The sequence below is a fragment of the Caretta caretta genome, chromosome 5 (assembly GCF_965140235.1).
Source record: "Caretta caretta isolate rCarCar2 chromosome 5, rCarCar1.hap1, whole genome shotgun sequence".
NCBI classification, from domain to species: domain Eukaryota; kingdom Metazoa; phylum Chordata; order Testudines; family Cheloniidae; genus Caretta; species Caretta caretta.
The window spans coordinates 112,554,634-112,582,441 of NC_134210.1; the positions used below are offsets into that span (position 1 = coordinate 112,554,634).

A 27,808-nucleotide genomic window follows, 5' to 3' on the forward strand; every position below is an offset into this window, starting at 1 on the left:
TCTACACGCCTGTGCAGGGGAGGTAGAATCCCACATCTTGTGCGTTCTGTAGTGCAGGAGTCATTAGTGGTTGGCACAGCTCAGACTGTCACAAAGATTTATTTGAAGGATGGTCTTGTGCCTAAAGGCCTGCACCGGTCAAAGCACTGGACTGTGACTCGGAAAGTATGAGGTCAACTCTTGGATCTGCCAGAGACTCTGGTGTATCATTTAATCTCTCTGTCTCTCAGTTCCCTATCTGTAAAAATGGGGGTAACACTTTCCTAGTTCACACGGCTGTTGTGAGACTAGATTTAGTAATGATTGTGGGGTGTTTCAGTTCTGCACTGATGAGAGCAATATATGTAAATAGATAGACCAAGTAGAAGCTGACCTAACTGTTCCAGGCCACAGTGGGACTTGCAGAGCTCAGAGGTGGGGGAGGGACATGAGATCTGAATGCCTAGAATAAAGGTGAATTGGAAGCCCCAAGAAGAAAGGCTTGGGCCTGAAGAGCCAGAAAGAACTGTAGCCTGTAAGAACTTAATAAATTAGATTAATAAATTTGGGACATGTTACTTCACATACTTTGGGCTGGCAAATGAATTACTAGGAGAATCAAGAGAACTGACTGCAGGGTGCATGTCACAGAATACTTGAAATGAAACTGATTCAAAACAGGCTTGCGTGAACCCTGCCCACTTTCACTCAGCTCTAGGTCAAATCCTGTAACAGTTACGCTGTTGGTTTTAGTGGAGTTATTGTGGATTTACACCAGTGTAACTGAGTGCAGATTTTCTTTGTCGTCTCAAAAATGGAATCGTGGTAAGATAGTGGATTCAAAGTGCTTTCCCATTTCCACACAGTGAAAAGTGTTGGTAAGATTGGCTTCATGCCTGTGATGCTCATTGACATCAGTGGGAGAAGAAATGAGTGCTAAGCCTTGACTCTGCAAAGGTTTCAGTCCTGGAATTTGGATTTAGGGACAATCTTGGGACTATTTGTTCTCAGGTTAGTGGAAATCAGGAATGCCACAGAGATGTGGAGTTTGGCTTCTGGCTGTAAAAGAGCTGTGGATATTTACTACATAAGTACCTCCTTCCAGTTAGTTCCTGTGGGGTGTCTGTGAAGTGCTGTCTTCCACCTCTCTCCCAGCTAGGTGAAAGAAGAATGCTGCTATTGCAGTTTTAAGGAAGGGGAGGTTTAAAAATTGTGGTGTTGTTTCCTTGTGCTCCCTTATGGGTCTGTCTGCATCCACCTGTTGTTTCTTGTCTAATACTTAAATTGTTAGCTCTTTGGAGCTGCCCTTTTGTCCTGTTTTCGTACAGCACCTGGCAGAGTGGGGTCCTGGCCCATGGCCGGGGTTCCTAGGTGCTACTGAAAGTCAAATAATAATAATGAGAGCTGTTTGAAAAGCATAATATATATTTTGTGAAGAAACAAACTTTTTGTGATTTTTTTTCCTCTAACATATTCATTTCATTTTGATGTGGGAGAAATTTAAATTGGGAGCAAAAAATAAAAATTATTTCCAGTGCAAAAAAGATGGAGGGAGTCAAAAGTGGTAGGATTTCAGCCAAAATGAGTTTTAAATTTTAGTAGAAAATCAAAAGTTTTTTTATCAAAATGAAAAATTTCCAACCAAAAAAAAACATTGATGGAAAAATCGTGACTAGCTCAAAGTGGTTTTCCCCCAGAATCTGGGGACAGAGCTGGATCCAGACACACATGTTGCAGGAGAGGAAAAGCATTTTTATAAAACAAATCTGGGAAGAATTTTCTCATCAATGGTCCTTCATTATCAGTTGTTTTCATCTCCCACCAGTTGCAGGGCACAGGATCCTGATCCTGTCCATTACGCAGATGTATTTATCTGGAATGTCACGTTAGCCTCATGCAAGGTTGAAAGGCATTGACACTGTTGGTCACGTCCATTTCTTTCACTAACCTTATTACTTGGGGGGGGGCATTCTTTGTCATGCTTGTTGCCACTTATTTCAGTTAATATGAGGTAGGGTCTTTGACTTTCAGCTCAGTTATTTAATATAACATAGGCTTTTATCCAATAAAATGTACCTGCACATGTAGAGTTCCATGATTAATTGATCCTTTTATGCCTAAAATATAAATTGAGGGCATGATTCTCCTCCCATTTACATCAATTTTTGACTGTTAAAGTTCCATTTACTGCAGTGCAATTGTTCCTGAATTCTTCTTTGTAAGTGAGAAGATTGGATCCAGCAGGTGTAGGATGAGGGTGATCAGCTTGCAAACTGCATGGCTCAAGCTAAGCTAGTCTTTCACAGATGCATCAGCAGCAACAGGTTTTCAATAATCTGAGTGATGGCCCTAAGTGATGAAGTTCTGATCCATGTTTGGGTTTGGACTTAGATCCCCTAAACTTTTGGGTTCACACTGGGGTTCCAGTTATAGAGAGAAACTTAGAATACGGAAAAGATTTGCTTTTTCACCTGTTTAGCTGAGGCTGAAAATTTTTTCTGCTCAGCTTAAGGGGAGAAATTTATCTGTTTTATTTAATCATTTCCTGTATTTCTACTATATTGAAAACTGTTTAATTCATCAAGTAAAAATTGCTACTCTTTGCATGGCAGTCTTTAGCACTGAGAAATTCGATATGGAACTTGATAACCTCTTAGTTATTAACATTATGATTTCTTCCAGTATTTTACTGGTTGCTTATAAATACATTTTTGTTACAACATAATAGTGCATTCATGGTCACGACTGTATACAGGTAGGAATTGTTCACTGTTCTCAGACATTTGCGAGAAACACAAACAAAACCATATGTTTCAAATATTTCACCAAATACCTTTTCCATTTACGTGCATGTGTTGCAGGCAGTTTGAGTCTGGTGCTGCTCCAGAATCCCATCACTTATCTTTTTATGTTTTATGGCAGTTTTTTTGTTTTGTTTTTTTTGTTTTTTTAATATAAATGTGCTTTGACTTAAATTGGGGGTGGTGGGCTTCTCTGCCAGTACTAACCCCTAATCATTATCATCAAATCACAGGAGCTACAATGTTTCCAGCTTTTAAATTGACCATGCTGTAACCTGTAATCCTATTTATTTCAAATGCTAATATGCATTAATTCTACTGACTTGATGTCCAATCTTGCCAGTCCTCTACAGGGGGAGCTCCCATTAGCTTTGGTGGGAGTTCCATTTGCAGAAGCACTTCACTGATATTGTGGCATATGAAAGCTGTTAGATGACAAAAGGGGTTCCTTTAGAATGTTCTCTATTCAAAAATCCTTCTGCATCATTTCAAACTCTGCTTCATGCTGTCCAGGCATTCTTCATAATTGTTAACACTAGAGATGGGCCCAAACCATAAACCCCTCCCCTGGATTCTGGAAGCATTGGAAATCTGAATCTAGCTGCAGATGTGAATACTGCAAATGGCCGTCTTTAAGCTGGGCCAAACACCAGTCCTGCCTCCCCTATCCTAAGGGTTTTTCAAATCCAGATCCAAAATGCACAGTTTGAGCCTTTCTCTAGTTTAAACCCTCTTTTCTCTTCCTCTTTATTTATTGCAAGCTTAAAAGTGATATTTTTTGGCAGTTTCCGCTGATTTATTTGAGGGTTACTCATGAGTCTTTAGCTTTGTTTTTTTGTTTTTGTGTTAATAAAAAGAAGAGTATCATTTTGGAAAAGCAAAAGAGCACACGAAGAATTACGTAGGCGTTGCAAACTCCTACAAGGGGGGAAAATGCACAGCCTTGCAGGTTAAAGAGCTGAGGAGGCTTAAATGTGTGTGTGGTTTTTTTGTTTTTTGTTTTTTTTTAAATAAAGTCAGGTATAACTTTCAAAGCCCAAACTGGGTCCAAATTAACTTGAAAGCTCACCAAATGTGGGGGGAGGGGGTTGGGTGCGTGCCATTTTCTTTCAATGAGCTCCACATAGACATAAACAATAATGTCAAAATCACAAGAGTTGGCAGCACTGCACAGGCATCTGTATGAACAGTGCTCACTGCAGGATTGGGGCCTTACGTCCTTTTAGTATTATTATTTATATAATGCCATAAGTATGCCTGGCACCTTACAGAATAGAGTGAGAAATACCCTGCCCTAAAGAGCTACAATAAAGGGCGAGATCTTACAAATGCTTGTCCCTGGTGCAGGGCTTAATATCATGAGCAGTCCTATTCACTTAATTGGGAGTACACATGAAAGTAAGTACTATGTGGTTAGAGTGCTTGGTAGACATGGGAGACCAGCGTTCAGTTCCCTGCCCCACCATGCTTGGGCAAATCACTTAGTCTCTTTCGGTACCTCAGTTCCTCATTTGTAAAATGGGGGAAATAAGTATTTCCCTACCTCACAGGGCTGTTCTGAGAATAAATACATTCAAAAGATGCTCAGATACTGTGGTATTGAGGGGCCATAAAAGTACCTAAGATAGGAAGCAAGTGTTTCCAGAATTGTAAAATATGCAGCACTATATTAAGAATGGCAGGGGAAGGAGGCTGAAGACATTTAAGATGATGTGGTAACTTCAAAGACGAATGCACTTGTTGTTAGGGTTACAAAACTAATTACTTTTAGTAACTCCACATATTTCAGTTGTCTAGAACCAGCACCATAAATGTGGGCAATACATAGCTTCTGACAAGCTGATGGCTGGAATTCCCACTATGTGATTAATTAGGTATGGGGGGTAGGAGGAAGGGAGTGATGAGGGAAAGTAGTCAGGTGATCAGGAGACAGAGCTCAATGTGGAGCATTAAAGAAATGTCATGATCATTCTGAAGGAGACCTTGATAGAGAGCTGATGTCGGGGCATTACATTGTGCTAGCTCACAGATTGGCCCTGAAATTGAGTTAAAAGCCTGTGTTCACCTTTTCAGTCTGACCAGAAGAAAGATGGTGGGCTATCAACAAGGGAGGAGAGGTATTAAGGGTATGCAAGGGAGAATGGTGCCAGTGCAAGGAAGACCAAGTGGGGATAAACCAGTCATGCCTAAGTGTAGTGATGGAAATCTGCTTGTCTATTGTACCTGAGATTCCCCTACTAAATAGAATGGAAAAGCAGTTTTGTATTTTCTAATGCAGAATTTCCCTGTTTTGATGTTGTGACTCGGATCTGAAGCACGCTTGATCAAGGTGTTTGGTTAAGCCACTAAGATACCACACCTTACCAGTGCAAAAACTGTGAATACAGTATAACATTATTGTGAAGAGTGCAATGCAAGTTTTATGAACTATTTTAACATTCATTTATCTTTCTTGCTCCTTGTGTGTGTGAGGGGAGGTGTCTTGTTGTATCAAAGGTTCAAGAACTGTTACCACTGAACAAGGCTGTACAATAGGCAGTACAAACAGCCACTTCACACAGTCCACCTCCCTGATCTGCCACTAACTCCCTCCCTTAACTGTAATCCAGAGGAATTGTCCTATTTCTTGATATCAGGCTCATTGCTGGATATGCTAAGAACCTTTCAAAATAGCCAGAGCCAGCTGTGAAATAGCATTGCTGGTGGCTTTATGATACATGCAAGGGATTGCTCCAACCTCGCCAATTAGATCAATGTAGTCACGTCTCAAGAAAGAAGAGAGACCACTCCTTTTCTCAGATGTTCCCAACATTTTTGAGGATGAAGCAGACTGTAGTTCTTCAAGGTTGGGGTACAATGTGTCATATGATTTAAAGGTATACCATTAGCTTGATATCTAGTCAGTTAAATATAGATGCATGTATTGCTGTGTTCTTTAGTCTGTACCTCGTGGGGTGGGGAAGATAAATATATTAATGATTATAAGGTGCTCAGTTGCTATTCTGATGGGGGCCATAAAAGTACCTAAACTAGACAGTCTCAGTCCAATCCCCTGGCTTCCTCATTGCAGGTTACTGGTACTAGATAAGTTCATGGAGGACAGGTCCATCCCTGGCTATTAGCCAGGATGTATAGGAATGGTGTCCTTAGCCTCTGTTTGCCAAAAGCTGGAAATGGGCAATAGGGGATGGATCACTTGATGATTGATTTTGTTCATTTCCTCTGGGGCACCTGGCATTGGCCACTGTCAGAAGACAGGATACTGGGCTAGATGAACCTTTGGTCTGACCCAGTATGGCCGCTCTTATGTAGTATTTGGCAGTCTTTTTGGCAGTTATTCTCAGCATAAAGGCCAAGAACCAAGTGGATCTGGAGACTGAACTATCCTTTCACCCCTGGAGGTGATCCTTACAGGTAAAAGCAAGGAAACCTGCACACTGCAGTGGAAAGACATTTCTTTCTGTATGGAGTGTTTGCACAAAGACTATGCATCATATAAGCCTCAAGAAAGTGATTATGATGGATTTAAGAGCCGTATCAGCCTTGCGCACAGGGGTGAACTTGCAGGAGATTGTGGTCCCCACAGCTGTCAATCTGACATCTTTCACAGCCATTAAATTCTCTCTCTCTCACACACACACACACACACACACACACACACACACACACACACACACACACACACACAAATCCTGTCTGAAGCTCCTTTATAAGTGTAAGCAGAGTCAGGATGAGCTCTACCCTGACATCTGGTGGCCAATTGTGGTGGGCTATGGAAAAGCACTTAAGGGACTGGTCTCATTTGCATAGGCACACCCACCCCGCCTAGATGGTCACTTTGGCTTCCTGTAGGAACCCCAGTTTCTCTGTTATTGGGGCAGGAAGAATAAACTGTTATTATCCTGATTATGTGAATCAAGGATAGTGGAACTGTACTTGGTCTTTTGTTATGATGGCGGGACTCACCATCAACTAAGCAGAACTCGCTAGGCTAGGGTTCCAAAACCCAGCGTATTGAGAGTGATACTAGGGACAGGTATTAATAGCTGGTGGTATGGGCCCTGGTGAGGGCCCTACATGCTAATTACATCGTCTCCTCTCTCCACGGTGGAATATCAGCACTAGTTTTGATTCCACTAGGAGTCTAGTTACAGGCTGCTGAGCTGAATTCACTTTGGGCCAATGGTGTACCAGTCCTGAGGCTCCCCTGCTACAAGCTGAAATCACTGAGTGTTGTGTTAAGTATTGGGGGGTCCTGAAGATATATTGCGGAGCAGTTCATGGGATGGCTGGCGGAGCGGAGCAGTTTGCGGGATGGCTGGAGTGGCTCACAGGATGGCTGGCGGAGTAGAACAATTCGTGGGGCGGCTGGTGGAGCGGAGTGGAGCCCCACGGAGAGGTTGGGCAGTCGGCTTCGGACCACATAAGGTGCCCCTTAACCTCCCCCATTTCCACCCATGTTAGGAGGTAAAACTCTGCAAATAAACTTTCGAACTCTGGGGCTGCACTGACCAGGAACAGAGACTTTTGGGTTGCTGGACTTTTGGGACTTTGCGTGACTTTTGGGTTGCTGTGAACCAAAGGAAGAGGACATGGCCCAATTTGCTTGGGGTGGCTTTTGGCTCATGGGTTGTGTTATGAATCCTGTTGGTGGTGTTTCCCCAACATAATGCCACATTGTTTCTCTCTGTTATTAAAAGGCTTTTGCTACACTCAGACTCTGCTTGCAAGAGGGGAAGTATTGCCTCTTAGAGGTGCCCAGCGGGGATGGTGTATATTTGTCCCAGGTCACTGGGTGGGGGCTCGAGCCGGTTTTGCAAATTGTGTTATTGGACTGGAACCCCTAGATACTGAACCCGGCCCTTGTTGCTGCCAACTCTGATGGGCAGAAGGGTTACGTAAGTATTGGCTCCCTCCCACTTTCCATGGTTATGTGAGCATCCAACATCCCAGAAACCAATCCAGACTATAAGGAGGCAATCTAAGAATAACTGCTAACTGAAAAATAAAATGAAATAAAAAATATTGGTTGCTGCAGATCTGATTGGGGGGGGGGGGGGAAGGAGGCTCAGCTCCGGGAAGAGACAGGCGGCTTCTGAGTGAAAACTGTAACATACTCTCCCCAGGGAGAGCAACTCCACAGTTTAGTTCACTCTTTCCTGATATAAAGCATATTTGATGTGACTAACTTTCTCCTTCCTGGGCTAAAGTTTTTTAAATTAAGGATTGTTGAAATCTGTACAGCTTGGAATGATGCTTCAGACAGTCCTGACACCCTCCTTCATTACTGCTCTCCTTTCACATAATCTGTCATTGCTGTGTAGTGCTGCTAACCAGCACCACTGCTTACAGACATATGCAGACTGCTTTAATTTAAACACCTGAAAGGGGGGGAAAAAGGAGTGTAGTTAATGGTCAACATGGATACCAGAAGTGGTCATTTTCAGGGCTTGTGAGTGGATGCCCTTCACTTGTGACTTGGAGCCCAATCCTGCTTCCACTAGTGTTAATGGGAGTTTTGTTTTTGAGTGATATGGATTCAGGATTGGACTGAAATGTCTATGAAACTTAATGTTTTTGCAATGCAAGATTCGCATGGGCCTTTACTTTGGAGTTGATTCATGTGAGTTTCCACTCCCTGAGGTTCACTTTGAGTTCTTGGTTCAAATGCATTCAAACTCAAAGCCAAACTCTCAGAACTGTGACATTTCATCTGGCTTCATGTCAAAACCTTGGGTTTTACATGACTTTCTCTTGGAACCAAAAAAGGACCTAAGTTCCTGAACCTGGTCTGAGTTTTAAATGTGCAACAAAATCCAAAGTCATGTGAGTTTTGCGCCATTTTCTGTTTCATTATGAAAGTCTTGGACAGCTCTGCTCTTGTTTTGAATATCAGTCTTGAACAAAAAAGAGCTCTTTTCAGACAAATCACATTTTTTAGGCATCTGAGGATAGCAGGCAACACCATTTGGCCGCTACCAATGTATTTCTTCTGCCATGATTTTGCGTGCAAAATTCCCATTGACTTCAATGGGAATTCCATGCACAGAATAATGGTGGGACAATAAATTGTGCATGTGAAGGCTCCAGTTTACTAGCGTTAGAGGATGTTATTTGCCTTTTGAGAGTCTTCTTTGAAAAATGCAACAATTTACCTTTTCCAAAGCTGAACAAGGCATTTCAAGGGTCAGTAAATCTGGGATGAGCATGTGTAGTATCAGTATCTGCTTTTCCACATTAACTGTTTGCTACCAAACAAGTGAATATATTATTGTGTTTTGGCTTCAGTCAGAAATATGAACTGGAATTTTAAAGGGCATGCCCATCTCTAATTGGTACATCCCCTACCATTCAGGTAGTCAGGAATTGAGCAGTTTGATTTTGAAAAATAAAAGCAGCATTTTGTGCATGTCTGGAAGCATCCTACTGAGATCACTTCATATATTCTACTGCAAGCCAGTGTATTAATGATGACAATGTTTCCTGGTAGTTGAGTGCCCAAAAATTAACTCACTAAAAAGAGGCTGCTTTTGAAAATACTATAATTATACACCAAAAATGTGTTAAAACATTATTAAGGTTCCAAAGTCAAGCACTCAAAAAATTAGGAAATTCCAAAATTGAGGGTTGCACAAACAACCTTAATTCAGATCCCTGCTGTGTATGCATTGTGATACTATCTTTAATTACATGATTGCTATCGTAATGTGGCACAAGATCGCTGAATTAAGGTTGTGCTAGCCATCTAGATTCTGGCATTTCCTTACTTTTGAGTACTTGATTTTGCAACCTTAATGTACTTTTGTCATAGTGTTTTTAAACTTGTGTATTTTCTTACTTCTTCCTAAAAAAAACAAACTGAAAAAAACCAGAAAGTCCATATATTGATACCCACATGGCTCATCAGCAGGACTAGAACCTTTCAATTTGGTTCATTCTCCCTCAAGGTTTACTGCATTTGCGCTTTCCCCATCCATGTCCCACCCCTGGGTCCTCATCCCAGTCCCATTCTCTTACCCTAAGCAGCCCCAAACCCTCATTCCTTGCCCAAATCCTAGTTTCACCCCTCTAGACTCCTCATTCGAGTACCAGTCTCCTGCTCCAGCTAATCTTCTCCACAAACCCTTCAGCTCCCAGTATCAGTCTCTTCACCCAGCCAGTTTCCCCCTGCATCCTGGCTCTGCATCAGATCTCTCTCTCCTTCCCAGCCCCTCACACACACATGCACACATCCCTCTAGTTCTCAGTCCCAGTCTTCTTACCATTGACTGTATTCTACCTCCACAGCTCCTCCTCCTATCTTAGCTTCCCCACCTTTCTTCACATTTCCCTTCCTGACTTCCAGTCCCTATCAATTTGCCAAGTCGCTTCCAGTCTCTTCCCCATCTCCTGCCAGCTTCCAGTCCCAGTATCCTCCCCCGGGGGCTCCTTATGCCAGTCCCGCTCCCCGCTGGTCCAGCTCTTGTCCTACTCACAGGAGTGTCATTGAGAGCACTGGAGAGGCCCTCCTGCAGCATGGAGGAGAAAATTGCCTCACTTGAATGCAAAGAGGACAAGAGCTGGACCAGCTGTGGGGAGGCTGGGAGCCAATAGGTAAGTGGGAAGTCATGTGTGACCTGTGATTTTTAAAAAAAAAAAAAAAAAAAAAAAAAAAGCTTATAAGATGGCAGCAAGGACAGCAAGAGGCCTATCACAGACACAAAGGCCACCCATGTGGCAAACTTCAGGCCCTTGCTCCAAACCAGAAGGTGCTAGAGCTACTGAAAGAAAAGTTTCCCAGAAGTTTTTAACATGGGCAAAACAATTTATTTTCCCTTAGTCTTGTTCTCAGCAATGGCTGACTCATTCTGGCTGAAATTCTCCAGGAAGCTACAGCATGAGGCAGACACCCAGCAGGGGAAATTTCTGCCTAAACAGTTAAAGTTTGGCAAGTTTTCATAAGCCACTGAAAACAAGGTATTATGACGGGAAGTGGCAACCTTACTAATAGGTGGTGATACTATGCTCTAACAGGCACCTATAATAGGCATCACAGACGTCAGTGAGAAACTGGTCAATATAGCTCTAAACTGGTAGTTACCTAACTCCTCTGTTGAAGGAGCTAAGCAAGCACATCCCTCAGTCAGTATCTGGGGACCTTTTGAATGTGGATAATTGAAATTGCTTTTCTTTAGGTGATGAGGAGAATGTTTTTCTTAATTCTTTGTTTTACAGACCAGCATCTTTACCAGCTGACTTGGTTACCACAACATTGCAGCCACCATCCATGTAAAGCAGGAAATCCTGAAACCAGTTAAAAATAGATAGATATGTGAATGACAAGAGGTGAGGGGGAGATACGCTCCTTTGCCACAAAGTGGCAAAAAGATTTGCACAGTCCATGTTCCCTTAAGGAATACAGGAGGACCTTATTTAAGTAGAATTTATTTTTCTCTGGCAAATTTCTGTCTCTTATGATTTGTGCCCTTTATGGCATGTGTTACATATTGACACAGATTGTTTCTCTCCTGAATGGAACAATGCACAGTTAGAAGGAACGCTTTTGTAATCGCAACAGCCACAAGAGCTTGTGGCAAGTAAAGGACTAGATCTCTTTGAGTAGGGTTAACTAAAGGCAGAGCACTCCCTTCAGCTTTGCCATTCTCTCTCTATCTCTCTCTCTCTCTCTCTCTCATTCCTTCCTCTCTTTCTTTCTCTCTTATACTTTCCCTGGACCCCTTGGCTTTGTTATTCTGCATGTCTGATTAGCAAGAGCCTGATTGGCTGGCTGCCTGCTCAGAGAGAGATTCCATTCAGCTCACCCCCCACCCACCCACCCCTTAGTCAGGAAATGTGAGCAGAGCTGATGGAAGCTGATAGGCAGGGCTGAAGTGTTAGCACCAGTACTGGATGTGACAGCAGGCAGAGGAGCACTTAGCAGCTTATTCAGTGTCCGATTCAGATTGCGGCAAGGATCCAAGCATGGAATGCTGCCGTTGGGCAACTGCTGGCACCTTGCTTCTGGCGTCTCTGCTCCTGGTAAATTTCATTTCTTTTATATAAATACTTAACCATTGCAGTCGAGAGATCCATTTTTCTAAATCTTTAAGACCCAGGTAAAAAGAAATGATTCTGCAGGTATCAACCCCTCTAACCCAACTAGGGGTTCTAGGGGTATGTCTACACTGCAATTAAACACCCGGGGCTGGACCGTGTCAGCTGACTTGTACTCATAGGGCTTGGGCTGCGGGGCTATAAAACTGTAGATGTCCAGGCTCCGGGACACTATGAGGGGTCTTGTAGGATAGGTTGCTCCAGGTAGAACCAAAAGGTTAAAGTTGGCATAGATTCTATAAACGTGGGGAGAGATGGACTGTGAATGATGGATTGAGTGCTTGGAATTTGGACAACAGCCTTTTTTCCCTGTTGAAATCAAACCGTAAAATGTTGTAGTGTTCCTGGAATTTTATGTACTCGGGGGTTGGGTTTTTCTTCTCTTTTTAAAAACTATTTTTTCCTCTGCAAATGCAGAGAAACCAGGTACAGCATGTACTGGGACTTCTGCAGCCAGCTCGGATTATCTCTGATAATTACTGTAAGTTATTAGAGAGAAGTTAACTCTTAAGTTTTGGAAGCAAAATATTGTTCTGTGATCTCAGGTGTACATTAGAGAAGCAAAATTGGTGGTTATTGTTTGGTGGATGTTTGTTTATTTTATTGTGTCTCCCAAGGAGACTGATAAGATGCTCTGCAGCTGAACACCATTGCTGCGTTGTTTGATTGAAAGTAAATGTTCCATTGTGACTCATACTTAATTTTATGGGTATGAGCTGCGCATTTACTCTCCAGAAAGTCTGCAGTGAAAACATTAATAGTAATGCACACGTTTTTAACAGGAGTGTGTCCTCGGCATGCACATTAGGTAAACCTCATCTGAAGATTAGATTAAATTTGTAAATAGTGATCGAAAGCAAAAACTCTTGTTTTTTTACAAAACATTAATTTACAACTTTGACTCTAATGCAAAGTGCATATTTTATATACTTAATAACTGAAGAATCATTATTTTATTCCAAATTCATTATCTATTTCCATTAAGATCAAACTGAGTTTATGTCTTCATATACATGTGAATGAAACAAAATGTGCTAATTATTGTATGCTAATGTTTATGTTGAGAGCCACGAGAGTATTAAAATCAATATATCCCTATTCAGAATGCATGTTATGGATCTTTGTCAGGTCTCAATAACAGCTAGTCGCAGATCATTAAATATGATTTCCAACATAATTGTAAATGTGAATATATTCCACACACAAAAAAATGGTTAAAAAGGCTCTTTCAAATATAAAATGAAATGTAAGCCACACAAATTACTGTAGAGAGGCATGAGAGGGTTGAACATGCTCTCCCTAACAAATGAAAAGTTTATTAGCCTAGCAACTGTTATGCATTATGAGCCAGATCCTGCAGTCCTAACTCAGGGAAAATCAGGAGGAGTTTTTCCTAAGTTAGGACTGAGTAAGGGCTGGAGGATTTGACTCCAGGTTAATAACCCTAGCCTCACCCACTTGTACTTACTTCACTCCACTGCTTGTGAATTGTACACTCAGTCCCTAATTCATGAAAATAAATAGTGCATTCTCCTGCCAACCATTATGCATTATATTTAATACTATACCAGTTTGTGTGATTTTTTTGCCCCTCCCCCTTCAGAGATTTTTAAAATAAAACTCTTTTTGTGCCTTAAGAATAGTGACATGAAACAAGCAAAACTTTCTTTTTCAGAGTCCAGGCATTTTTTTTTTCTCAGTACTCACTTAGGCAAATCCCTTATTTGGTTTCAGTGAAAGTTTTGACTGAGTAAGGACTACAGGATTTTGACTTGGATGTTAATATGGTGAAGTGTTGGGATATATTTATATATGTGTCACTGCCAGAGTATACCAGACAGTATATTCATAAAAGGACTGATGCAAAGCCCATTGAAATTAATGGAAAGACTCCCCTTGACCTCAGCAGTAGAGTTTGGACCTGTACTTAAAAAGTAAGTTCAGTCTTGCAAAAAGTTAGCACTCTGAGAGGTCCTTACTACAGCAAGTAGCCCCATTTACTATAATGAGACTGCTCCTGGGAGTAAGCAGTTTACGCCCAGTAGAAGGCCTTCACAGGATCTGTCTCTTAAGTCACTTAGCACACGTGTTGCTGTGTGAGATGTGTGTGCAGTAAACCCTCCTGAAAGAAAAGCATGCTCAAGGCTAACGAGTGGCTTGGTCTACCTGGGTGCACCAGCATGGAATGTTGGTACAGTCCAGATACAACCCCACCCCTTGCATTGCTGGTGCTAAAAGACTGGAGGACTCTAGAGCCAGCTGCTGTGCTAGTCTCCCAGCCTCCTCACACCAATGAGCAGAGCAGAGCCAGTACAGGGCAGACCATTAGACCAGTTTGCACCTTCTAAAAAGATCATAGAAGGGACCTCAGGAGCTCATCTAGTCCAACCCCTTGCTCAAAGCAGGACCAATCCCCCATTTTTGCCCCAAATCCCTAAATGGCCCCCCAAGGATTGAACTCACAACCCTGGGTTTAGCAGGCCAATGCTCAAACCACTGAGCCATCTGTCCCCCCAAGATGTAACAATTGGTGTTGATGTGTGCAGTCCTTTAGGGCTCCTTAGGATTAAGTCAGGGCAAACTCCTTTTGACTTCAATGGGGTGTTTTCCCTGAGGAAGGACCGCAGGGTCAGGTTTTTAACTTGTTAATTGCCCTGGAACATAGTGCTCAGAGGCTGAGTCTGGAAGAGTTAAAGCAGACTTGATACTTACTTCAAATATATATTTTCCTCTCTCCAGACTAAGATGAGATATTTGGGGAATTTTGCTCATTGTCCTACAGACTTTTGCATGCTGAGGAAGTTGTAACACACCTCTTTTGAGGGAAACAAAAATGAGCAGGCATCCTGTTCCAAAGATTTCCCTTTCTATTCATTTAAAAATAAAAACCCATCACAAGCAAACCACAATGTCTAAGACCAGCCATTGACATGTGTGTTCATCCAAACCTGAAGTCAAGCCACTTCTTGTCAGAAAGGCATTTAATCACATTTGCATTTGCTCTTTGCTTCTTTTTAGTGGTTTTTAGCTCTCTGGCCTGCTATTGTGGTAGTTGTGCAGGAATAACACTAGGAATTATAATAAAGTACATGTGTCTGTAGAATTTCTTATTTTTTTTCCTCTGCACTAATTTATAAATGGAAACTAGTCAAGCAAAATAGTCCATTCCTTTCAGGTTCTCTGGCACTCTACTCTCTATTATCTAACTTGATCTGTCTTGGATGACCATAAGCACAATTAGTCTGTGGAATGAATGTTAAATTCCTTGTTTACAGCTGAATGTAGAAAGGCTGACTCTCTCATTTCTCTTCACGTGCAGATATGTCTCTCTATCACTTGTATGTATGCCCATCTGTTTCTACATTTATAGCTGTATAAGGATGGATTTTGCAGCCTCCAAACCTGCACGTGTACACTTTCTATGCATGCTCATTTGTGTGTACAAACTGGCATTTGAACGTTCCAACTGGGTAGTCACATGCTGAACTACACAGTTTGCACGTACAAGGTCAGTCTTTATTCATGCAGATGGGGTGCATTCAAAACTTTGCACAGTTTGGGCATTTGAAAACCTGGCCAATAAACTCTCAATATGAATGTTTCACATCTATACACACAACATACAATTTTCTTGATATGAATGGCCAAGTCAACTAAAGTGTGTGTAATATGTCAGTTTCTTGATAGGAATGGCCAAGTCAACTAGTAAGTGTGTGTAATATGTCGGTTTCTTGATATCTTGTTCTAGAGTTTCATGTCTAGACTTGCTTTGCTGAACTTTTCTAGATTGCTTTTCCAAGTGTATCATTTACTGTCCCTCCATTAACTGAGGGCAAGGATTTGTGAGAACTGCTTTAATCAGATGAACTGAGTTAGTGGTGGGATTTTGTTCTTTGGGTCCAAATCCCTACACAGACAAAATGCCCATTGAAATTAATGGGATTTGGACCTGAATAAAGACTATTAGGCTAGCTCAGTGGTGTCACTAGTCTCCTGAGGATTAGGGGCTGGGTTTTTCGGGTGGTTTTATGTCTTCAGCATAATTCTTAGGCCTGGCAAGAGAAAATAAAAAAGGCCAGGCAATAAAACACCCTAGAGAATCTGGAGCCTAGAACATATTCAGCCATAATAATGTTGGTCCGGATGCTGTTTAACTGAATGAACTAGTCAATCAATAATTAACTTAATGGACTAATCAGTTAGTGCAGTGCTTGAACAGTCCACTCACCAGGAGGAAATAAGAAACTTTTTGAGGAGACTTCTACATAATATATGCTTTCATTTAAAAAGTCTCCAGCCTTTAGGGTTATGAAGATAACCATCCAAATGTGAACCAAGAATATCTGATGCAGTGCTGTCTGTCTGAGACTGCAGACAGCTGCATTGCCTCTGCTGCTGCTCATAGCTGCTTTCTCAAACTGCTGTACAGTCTGTTGGCAGCAGTGAAGCTGATTTTTTTAAAAAAAGAAAAATCAGATCAATTTCACTCTGCTATGGCATTGAGCATTAGCAGAGGCCGGCACAGAAACAGAGGTTGAGAAAGGGATGGAGTATCAAGGTCATCCCCATAGCAACAACCAGCAAGCTGATCCCGGGGTAGAGTAGTGAAGACAGTTCCCACCACTTGCTGCAACCTGGATGCTCTGGGGCCAGATGGGGAACAGAGCAGCAGAAAGAGAATGTTCCATCTTTCTTTCGGTAGCTAGTCAGAGTTGTGGAGGCAGCCTTCAAATGTATCCAAACGCTAGTAGACAAGTTGGAGTCATCAAAATAGGACTGAGGGACAGCACCCAGCTAGGAATCACAACACCTTCCCCTTTTCTAGCAGTTGTAGAGGAGAGCAGTTGGCTTCTCACATGGACATCGCCTTGGTCAGTGGGAATCCTCTTTCATATCAGTTGCTGGCTACTAGGTTTAGTCCTTTAGGTTTTAGGTGTCTGGTAACATTTCCAAACTCTGTGTGTGTGGGTGCAAGGATGGGCATGGGGATGCGTAGGAGGAGAGTGTGATATGGGTTAAGGTAGAAATAAAGGAATACAATATAGAGAAGATATAGAAAATATGGGGGAGGAGGTAGAAAATATAATTTAGGGAAAGTGAGAGTGAGCGGAAAAAAGAATACCGTGCAAGGAGAGAGAAGGAAAAGAAGAAATAGGCAGAGAAGATAAATCATTAAAAGATGCACTGTAATGTATTGGAGGTTCCAGCCCATCTCTGCTTAGTGATGGAGAAAGCTTTGCAAGGGGTAGTTAGTGATGGGCAAGATTTTATTTGGGTGGTTGGTGATGGCCGATTCTTGTCCGAACCTGAATCTTTTGAGATATCATGCCCTCTCGTGGTTTGCTGCCTTCTGACAGGAGTGCCAAGATTTCACTGTATATTAGAGCTTGGGAGATTTGCCATTGAGGTGCTGGGGGCCCAGCAGAGAAACTGCTGCACCTGCTGAGACCTGTATCTTTATCCTTGAAGATAGAGATGTCTTTGGTGGACAGCAGAGAGAGAGAGGATTCTGGAACAAATCAAGATCTCAAAACAAAATATTTTAATCCGGGATTGGGCTAAAGTTTGGCTAATCCGTCCATCCCTAGGAGATGCAACCACACATGAAGGAGTTGGGGGGAGGGGTAGAAGCCTCCTTGTGGAGCAGTGTTAATCATAGTGGAAACTTCTATTGTGCTGTCTCTCTGCCTGGGTGGGAATTTCACCTTTATGATCAAGACATGATGTTGCAAATATATATTTGATATTAACATTGGGGTATTACCTGTCCCCATACACACACCCCAGCATCAAGAAGGTTGGCTTTTTTTGCTGAGCTGTGTAGGAACTTGGAAGATGTAATGCACATAAGTTCTTACTCCTTGACTGTAACCTTGCGGTTTTGGGTTTGGGAAACCCCAAAAGTTCAAACCAAGCCTCAGCTAAAGGCGCCTAGCATTGCCTAGTTTCTGCTGAAACCCATGAAAAATCTACTGAGTGTCACGTAGTTTCCACCCAAACATATACCCTATTCCAGGTTTTCTCCAAACTTACACAGCAGGCCTGAGGTTTTCCATTTGTAACAAAACCTGAGGCTATGTGTTGCTTTGGACCACACTATGGAAATCTAACATAGCTTCTGTATCTAGTTACCTGTGGAGAAGTAGTTCCATATCCATTCTGTAGGAACACATCCAGAAGAGGATTCTTGTGGGGATTATGTTGTGCTGGAAAGATTTAATGCCATTTAATGGTGCTGCAATGCCATTCTCAAATGCTTCACCTTCCTATCAAGAATGACAGAGAAAACTCTGTATATAGGTGTCATTGCAGTGTCTCCCTTGACTGGATTTGGTTAGTTGGTGTTTAAACATCTGCCCATCTCTGTTCAAGCTGCAAATATACTTAAAGTAGTAATGCCCAAACTAAGTTCAAATGGACATTTGTAAATGTGGTGCTAGCTGAAAACTGATAGTCAGCTGGTGTAAATCAGTTTGCCTCTCTTCACTTCAATGGAGCTATGCTGATAAATACCAATTTAGGATCTGGGCCTAAGTATCTTCCTAAAATACCTATTTCAAGTGAGCATTTATATGTGTAGCATGTGCATGTAATAGAGAGAATCCACTTTTAAAAAGTGATCATTCACAATTACCATGATTTGTATTCTGTGTAGTATTTGATTGTGAATCGTCTTATTGTGGAGACATTTTATTTCACAGAACAATTTGTATGTAAATTGGGGGTTCATTATAACCTGAACTTCATAGGCCTCCCTGCAATCCATTGAAACAATCTGGAACTTTCCTTCTATTTCACTGTCCAATGGAGTTTCACCATATCAGACTTCACTGTACCCAGATTGTGCTGCATTTCTCAGAAATGGATAAACACTTTTATTTCCTTTTAAACACACTGGTTAGAATTTCCTTTCACATGTGAGCAGCCTCTCTCGCCTGCCAGATATAGACGTTGTCCCAATTTCTTGTAAAAATAACTAAAATAGTTGTGGTGAAATCGGAAGGCATTATGGACGGGTGACCGGGGAAAAAGGAGAGAAAGCAGTGTATGTAGCATGTGAGATTTATTCTTCTTATGAGGCAAGCATCTGCAGAACTCTCTCTAATAGTTTCACCACCTGTGAATTATTTGGATACATCTCATAAGCGGGTTCCTTTTTCTATTTGCGTAGAGAAATAAGTGGTATATACACTGATTCTACAGTACATTAATTTTCACACAGTTTCCATTTTCATCTTCATTGGTTTTACTGAATTTCTTTTAAGGCTTCAACTGTTTCTTAGAATGGTGCTCTGGGCTTTTTGCCTTTCTGAGCTTTCCTTTACAGCAAGTTCAACAGAGGGTGTCAGGGCAGAGGGGTGCGGGTTTGTGATAAAGTAAGACATCCTAGAATAAATTCCAAGAACACGAAAGAAATGAGACAGGAAATTATATGCAACATATAATAAATTTAAACTGTCCCATAAAATAAATATAAGTCATTTTGCTTCCACACGAAGGTACCGTAGGGGTGTCAGATTTCCCCTCCCAACTTAGTTGGATATAATTTTCATTTCCATTTGAAGTCTGCCAGAGTATTGTTCAAATCCTGTGCTGCATCAATAGAACCAGAAATGAAAAGGAATAAAGGAAGCAATAAGGACTCCTACTGCTCTGGTACTGAAATGAGAGTAGAGAATTTTATTTATTTATTCATTTATTTATTTAAATCTTTCTTTCTTTCATCCAACTGTTAAAACCATCTGTCATTGAGGGCTAATATAACTGTCTGATATGCATGCCGCACCCTGCCTTTCTTTTTCATTTCAGTGTGTGGGTGGGTTATGATTATAATTGTACTTTGGATGTGACATTTTCATAGTTACTGTAACTTTCAAAAAAAAAAAAGAGAGGAAAATTTCAAGTCAGAATGATATCAACAACGTGTTGCTTAAAGATCTAGCCCAGGCAGCGATTTTCAAAGACTAAATAGTTGAACTAGTGATTTAAAAGAGGGAAGGGGGGTGGAAACTTCTTACCAAAGATTTATATCAAAAGTGAGTAGAACACATAGGAGAACAGTTCCTTATGAAAAACATTTTGACTCCAGTGTGTGGATATGTCACTTTTTTTGAGAGAGAGTGCGCGGCCGTGCAAATATGTATTTTTCCACATGTGATATCAGAGGGAACTCGTAAGGGCAGCTATAATTTAAATCCTGGTAATTTATGTGTGTTACCTCTCTCTTTCTATGTTGTTCAATTTAAAAAAAAAAAAACCCTGCTACTCATAGCAAACCTTGCTTTGCTTGGTGTATATATAAACTAATAATGAGATAAGGTGTGTTTTCCATCTTTAAAAAAATACACACACCAATATGAGGTCAACATACCTATATTTTACAATGATTTAAGAGGAAAAATATGTGGTAGACAAACTGCGAGATTTATAGTAGTTCCTTTGTGTTCTGTATGCATCCCCCTCCCTTTTTTTAATATTTTAATTCTGATGCGGGAACTTGAGCTTAGCTCATGCATTTTTTTTTTATTTCTCTTTATTTTTTACATAAACACATGCCTTTCCCTTTTTTGGCTCTGGTAGGGCTAAAGTTCTGAACCCTCTGAATGGCCTATCGTCATTAAAATAAATACAAATATGAGTCCATGAGGTAACTGTGAGTGATGGGAGATGCTCAAAAGATTGGGAGGTTTGATTTATTTTGGATCAGCCCCAAAATTGTGGCTGCTTATCTGAAATTATACAAATCTTTGGAGATCTCTCTCCCCACTCCAAAACATTTTCCACCTACTGTCCAGAGATCGTCTCCCTGTTTCCCTTCCATCCTATTGTAACACCCACTTACTCAGTGTAGCACTCTATTTTCAGCTGAGGCAGTACAGACTCATGCTTTTAGATCCCGAGATCTCAGGTTCTGCAGATGATGACTCGTGGGGTGGGAGGTGTTACAGATAGTAGCCCATATAGGGCTATGAGTTGGGTGAACCTATAAAGCTCAGGATGAGTTTCCCCAGCCAGGCAGAAGTGTATAACTCTCACCCTCTGTGTGATATTCTGCATCCCTCTAGGGATGGCTGAGCCCCAGATAAAAGTTGATGAGTCTGCTACACTTTTATTCCCTGGTTTTTCACTCTTTCTGCCAACCATCAACCAGCCTGCATGTGATCACCCTTCTTTTACAGCCATACCTGTTTACTCAAGCCTTGAATTCCACCTCATGGACTTGTGACCTGATCTTCTACTTCTTATATTAGCTGGAAAGCAGATTCCACAGCCTTCACTCTCCATTTCAAATTTAATATCAAATCAGAGGCCTTCCCAGGATGTATTGTGCACTTCTGATATGGAAGGCATAGAGTATGCAAGACTAGCACTTGAGGCCTGGTGTGCTTTCCTCTCTCTTCAGCCTCTCTGCTCCCTGGCACAGTGCAACTCTCCACTCTAGCTTGTTACTAGTTGCACCTTCCCAGTGTGTGGTGTCCATGTTGAAAGTTTTCAAGTCCCCCTTGCAAACATCCTTGAACCTAAGCCTAGGTCAGCCTACTGGTCTCTCAAGTTCCCTATGCATGAGATCCTTTAGAATGCATCCGTCATCTATCCCGCACAGATAACCAAGCCAATGGAGACATCTGTTTGAGAATAGGGATTAGACTTGGCAATTTTGATTTCTCAGGTACTTTGGTATCAGGAACTTTGGTTTTGCACTTGATATTTAGAATACAATGAAGGCAGTGGATCTGGAAGGTGGTGTTTAGCATCCACTCACGCCTACTGTAGGTGGTCCAGGTCTTGCCACCATACAGTAGCATGCTCAGAACACACATCTGGTAAAGCCACATCTCAAGTGTTCAGTGTTAATTTTCTGTTATCCCATACATGCTCTGTCAGTTGACTGACTGACTGGCCACCTTTCCAATGTGAGACTTGAGCTCATCATCTAGAGATAAGTTATTCAATGCAGTTGATCCCAGATAGCAAAACTTTGTCCTAGTGTGGTCTAGCTATTGAAACTTCTGGTGCAGTCAACACAGCTTGTGCCATAATCATTGCCTTCTTTAGATTGATGGGTAGTTCAAATTCATCACAAGCTAGCACAAAGCTACTGCATATTTGGTTGAGCTCCTCTTCGCAGTGTGTGATGAGCACTTCATCATCTAGGAAAAGAAGTTCTCTTATTTGCAGGTGTCTGACTTTGCTTTTTGTCTTTAGACACAAAGAGATTTCCATCTGATCTTGTATGGAGATGGACACGTTGGATGCTAGATGGAAAAAGTATGACACAGCAGCACAGAGAAGAATATACCAAAGTGTGTTTCTGCCAAAACACATCCCTATTTGACACCACTTCAGATTTCAAAGCTGTCAGATTGGTCACTGTTTATATTGAGCTAGCTTTCATGCCATTGTGGAAGGATCAAAGCAGACTGAGGAGGATTTGGGGGGCAACCAATTCTCTCTAGCAATTAAAAAAGACCCTTTCTGCTGACCAGGTCAAAAGCCTGTTTAAGATCCGTGAAGGCCATGTAGAGAGGTTTTCCTTGTTCTTGACACTTTTCTTGCAGTTGCCTCAGTGTGAAGACCATGCTGATAGTTGATCTAGTGTGGAGCCTGAAGATCGCATTTAGTGCTGCTTCAGAAACAGTGATTTCACGTGAATTGAGTTTATGATAACGTTCCACTCAGCATTGCATCTGTTTGCTTCTATCAATAATGTTGTCTCCTTTAAGAGATTTGAGTGGGGCAGTCTTCTTGGTTGAGGCACCTGTTCATTTCTTGATTCCATCATACATCTTACATCTCCATTCTCAAAGGATGTTTGTGTCTTCTCGCACAGGTTGAGCCAGCGTGACTGAATGTATTGCCTTGCTGTTCATGGTAATGTGCTCATAGTCACTCTGAAGTTAGCATGTGTCTCAGGAGTGGGATTCATTGTGCGTTGGTGCCTTGCTGTGCATTTTGCTTCAATAACTGGAAGTATTTCTTCAGGATATGCTGCAAACCAGTCTTTATCTTGTAAAGTCTTTTTACCAAAAAAAAAGGTTACACCTAGATGGATATTCATTCTGAGTGTGTTCCATGCTGCATCAGCGTTCAGAGGAGGTGCAATCAATGGCATAGCTTCCCTGAGATTCATAGTGAATTGGTGATACCTTCTTTAGTCATCTTTTGTGTTGAAGTTAATGTATGGGCAACTTCTTTGTTTGGCATGATGAAATATCCATGATGAAAGTCTTATTTTGCAGCACACAAGCACATGGTCTGTGCAATAGTCTACACTGTGAAAAACAGTGAGTATGGGGAACATCCTGGATATTTTTTTTTATGGGTGACAAATCCATTTGGTGCCAATGTCCAGATCTAAGGTTTCTCAGGAGACCGTCCAGTGGTGAACCCCTTGGAATTAGGTTCTGGTAATGTGGGTGCAGAGCTCCAGTAATCTTTGCTCATTATAAGCCATTTTTCCTGCTTCACAGTGGCAACATCCTGTTATCTGAGCTGACTCTAGTACTGAAATCTCCCAGTAGATAGAGTTGATCACCCAGTGGTAGCTTACTGACAGTGCTGCTAGAACAAGTCCTTCTCTTGAGAGATGGAGGAAAGTGGTGAGACATATGTACTGATGATGGTAAAACCACCTGTTGTAGATATTCTTAGTGATATGATACATTCTGGTGTTGCAATGGGACATTCAACCATGGATGCTAATGCGTTTTGGACTGCAAAACCCACCTTGTATTCAAAGTCTTGTTTGCTTTTTCCACACCAGAAGGTGTAATGCATCTTGCATCAACAGCCTGTGTCAGCTAGTCTGGTTTCAGAGAGAGCAGCTACACTGATGTCAAGCTTCTTCAGCTCTCTGTTGGTGATGGTGTCATTGATCTCCTCTAGAACATTTGGCATACTAATGAGAAACCTTTTGGCATTTATGCCTAGGCAGAAAAAAAATAAGGAGGGTAGAGGCTTGCCTTCGGACCAAAGCCCTCCCCTGAACCCTCAGCAATACGGACTGTGCCCAAAAGATTGGAGACCACAATGTTTGGAAGCCAGCACAGTTGCAGCAGACGTTGTAGGGCACAACTGACTTGCAGGGCTAACTGCCTGATGTTTTCTCCAGAGCTGACTTAGTTCGGGATTTTCCTCCCCTATCCTTTGTTCAGTCAAGAACTAGTTGTAAGATAGCAATGCCAGATGGAGTTATTCCTCTGTGGATATTGTTTTTCATTCCAATGGGTATCTGGGATACTGCACATCATTCAATGAGTGGCGAGGTTCCTAGTTTAGTTGCGGAGCACCCAACCTGTGGCAGGTTATAATCAGTTATGTGGTACCAGTAGCAGGCCTTACATGCCTGCTCTGCCCTGTGCATATTTAAGTCTCTGAGAATTACCCACATCTTACAGTGAATTGAGTTGCCCGTTGTTGTTGTTCTCATTGTTGTTCCTCTTTCCACTTGTCTCTGTCCTTTGGCTGTGAGCTTCTTGGAGCAGCTTCCCTTCTTGAGTTTTTGCAAAGCACCTAGCTTTACCATAAACAATAATTAATTTACTCTTTACCCTGCCTTTCTATGCTCCTTCTTTGCCTATCCCTTCCTCCCCAGTGTCGCCAAAATGGAATATGAACCCAAAAGGCTGGAGTTTAAGGTAAACTTCTGAACCCGGCAATGTTTGGATGGGTTCAGAATTCTGCAAAAATGATTTCACCCATACTGAAACTGAACCAGTCCAAGCCTTAAAAACAGTTCTGATTCATTTAGAAAACAAGGCTGACATTGAGCCAGCTTGTACTCTTCTCTCTATTGGATCACCCATCTCTGGTGTTTACACTTGTGAAGAATGAGTAAAATACAGGAGAGTATTGTAACTTTCATCTATGTGAGAGTTCGCTCTCTCTTAGGTATGGTCTACGCTACAGGGTTTGGTCAAATTTAGCCGCATTAGGTCGATTTAAAAATGACTGCGTCCACACAACCAACCCCGTTCCGTCGACCTAAAGGGCTCTTAAAATCAACTTCTGTACTGCTACCCGGTGAGGAGTAGCACTAAAATCAACCTTGCTGGGTTGAATTTGGGGTAATGAGGATGCAAATCGATGGTACCGGCCTCCAGGAGCTGTCTCAGAGTGCTCCATTGTGACTGCTCTGGACAGCACTTTGAACTCTGATGCACTAGCCAGGTACACAGGAAAAGCCCCAGCAACTTTTGAATTTCATTTCCTGTTTGGTCAGCGTGGCGAACTAAGCAGCACAAGTGACCATGCAGTCCCCCCAGAATCGTAGAGCGTAGAATGTTTCTACACTCCCTCATCATCTCTGTCCCTGAGGTTATCGCAGATTAGAAGGCAAAAAAATGCACTCGCAATGACATGTTTTCCGAGCTCATGCAGTCCTCCCACACTGATAGGGCACAGCTTAATGCATGGAGGCATTCACTGGCAGAGGCCAGGAAAGAATTAAGTGAGTGCAAAGAGCGGAGGCAGGACGCGATGCTGAGGCTAATGGGGGAGCAAACGGACATGATGAAGCATCTGTTGGAGCTGCAGGAAAGCCAACAAGAGCACAGACCCCCCACTGCATCCATTGTATAACCGCCTGCCATCCTCCCAAAGTTCCATATCGTCCTCATCCAGACGCCCAAGAATGCAGGGGGGCAGCTCTGGGCACCCAGCCACTCCACTCCAGAGGATGGCCCAAGGAACAGAAGGCTGTCATTCAAACAGTTTGATTTTTAGTGTGGCTACAATAAGCAATGTGGCCTTGTCCTTCCCTCCTCCCCCACCCCACCCAGGCTACCTTGTCCATTTTCTCTCTCTTTTTTTTTTTAATTAATAAAGAAAGAATGCATAGTTTCAAAACAATAGTTACTTTATTTCGAAGGGCGGAGAGTGGTTGGCTTACAGGGAATTACAGTCAACAAAGGGGGCAGGTTTGCATCAAGGAGAAACACACACAACTGTTGCACCGAAGCCTGGCCAGTGATGAAACTAATTTTCAAAGCCTCTCTGATGCGCAGCGCGCCTAGCTGTGCTTTTCTAATCACCCTGGTATCTGGCTGCTCAAAATTGGACGCGATTTGCCTCAACCTCCCATCCCACCATAAACGTCTTCCCCCTTACTCACAAATATTATGGAGCAAGCAACAATAACAATGGAAATGTTGGTTGCGCTGAAGTCTGACCTAGTCAGTAAACAGCGCCAGCGAGCTTTTAAACATCCAAAGGCAAATTTTACCACCATTCTGCACTTGTTCAGCCTATAGTTGAACTGCTCCTTACTACTGTCCAGACTTCATGAGCCATGGGAGCAAGGAGTAGGCTGGGGTAGGTGCGACTGCGTGGTGCTGCCAGCTGAGAGAACAGCCTGAGGCAGAAGCCTCCAGTTTGCATGATATTCCAAGCAGGACTGATTCTCCATGAGACGAAACTTAAAGAAGAGAATGACCTGGAATCTCTGGCTCCCATTCAGTGCTTTAAGAGGAGAATGGCCATGTCTGTCCAGGCGCCCCTGATTGACCTCACCGAGGTCTGCCAGGAGATGTACAATGGCTATCAGTCCTACTGTACCATCTGCCACGAAGGCAAGGAACTGCTGCCGTGCAGCAATGCAGTACCGCATCTGCCAGCAGCACCCAGGAGACGTAAAGTGACGGTGAGCTGAGCGGTCTCCATGCTTGCCGTGGTATGGATTCTGCACAGGTAACCCAGGAAAAAAGGTGCGAAATGATTGTCTGCCATTGCTTTCACAGAGGGAAGGAGGGAGGGGGGCCCGACGACTTGTACCCAAAACCACCCGCGACAATGTTTTTGCCCTATCAGGCATTGGGAGATTAACCCATAATTCCAATAGGCAGCGGAGACTGCGGGAACTGTGGGATAGCTATCCACAGTACACTGCTCTGTAAGTTGATCCTAGCCACGGTAGTGGGGACTCACTTCGCTGACTTAATACGCTTAGTGTGGACATACGCAATCGACTGTATAAAATCAGTTTCTAAAAATCGACTTCTATGAAATTGACCTAATTTCATAGTGTAGACATACCCTTATTCTCACTTGTGTTGCCCCACTGGTGTTTATTTTTACATGGTTAAGCGGAATGAGAGTGTGACTGATTTTATAAGGCATTGTTATAACACATTACGGTGAGCATAGGGTGCCACATATTGAGGTAATACAGTGTCCGCGCCATACTCTGCCAATCTCCCAACCTCCCTCTTTTCCGACCCCCCGCCCCGGCTTGGCTCCTGCCCTTTAAAGGGGAACAAGTGAGAGCACCTTTGGCATGCTTCTCCTGGGATACGAACACCAGTCCAGCTGTGAGAAATGGTTGTCTGGCTATTAAAGAAAGCTTTTTTTTCTTTTTAATTATTGCTGTGAACTAGTGCATGCATTATAAACCATGAAGGGATACAATTTGTGAAGTGCTGTGTGGCCATATTGCCACGTGGCACATGTTCAGGCAATGGGAGTCTCATGAGGCTAAGCCAGAGGGCATGACATGGACCATGTGCTCCCTTCAGCCACCTCCCATTAAATATTGTTCTGCATATTGAGCTGCTGAATAAGTAGAGGAAGTAAGTGTGTCCATCCATTCTTATGGTTAGTCATCCTGTGTTAAGGACACTGATGCTCAGAAGGTGACTTCGGTCTTAATACAGGCTAAGGACAGGAGTGCAGGGGAGGGTTCATTGCACCCCAGTTGCCCTCACAACGATTCCTTAGGAAAGCTAGTGTAACCGGAGGGTGGAATATCTTTTCCATGGAGCTCTTTCCTTCCCCCATGGGAGTTCTGGAGTAGCTGCAGCCAGAGGAAGCCCCTGATATCACAATTCCATTGGACCTCCACTGCCAGGAGCTTGGGGCTGGTGCAGGTCTGCCAAGTTTTTCTACTGGGGGAAGGGGGAACTCTGTCCCACATTAACACAAAGAGAATAGTCAAGAGA

General features: G+C 42.5%; 1 protein-coding gene across 5 annotated transcripts in view; it reads left to right on the top strand.

Moving 5' to 3' along the window:
• Positions 1-27,808, top strand: part of ADAMTSL1 (ADAMTS like 1) — a 687,776-nt gene that overhangs the window by 404,536 nt on the left and 255,432 nt on the right. Inside the window, exon 1 of one of the 5 annotated variants that reach the window (XM_048850849.2) lies at positions 11,608-11,798. The exons of the other annotated variants lie outside the window; for them this stretch is intronic. Within the exon in view, the coding sequence (XP_048706806.2) occupies positions 11,742-11,798 (57 nt within the window). The 5' untranslated portion in view covers positions 11,608-11,741. Of the gene's footprint in view, positions 1-11,607; positions 11,799-27,808 lie in introns of those variants that run through there. 5 annotated transcript variants of the gene reach the window in all.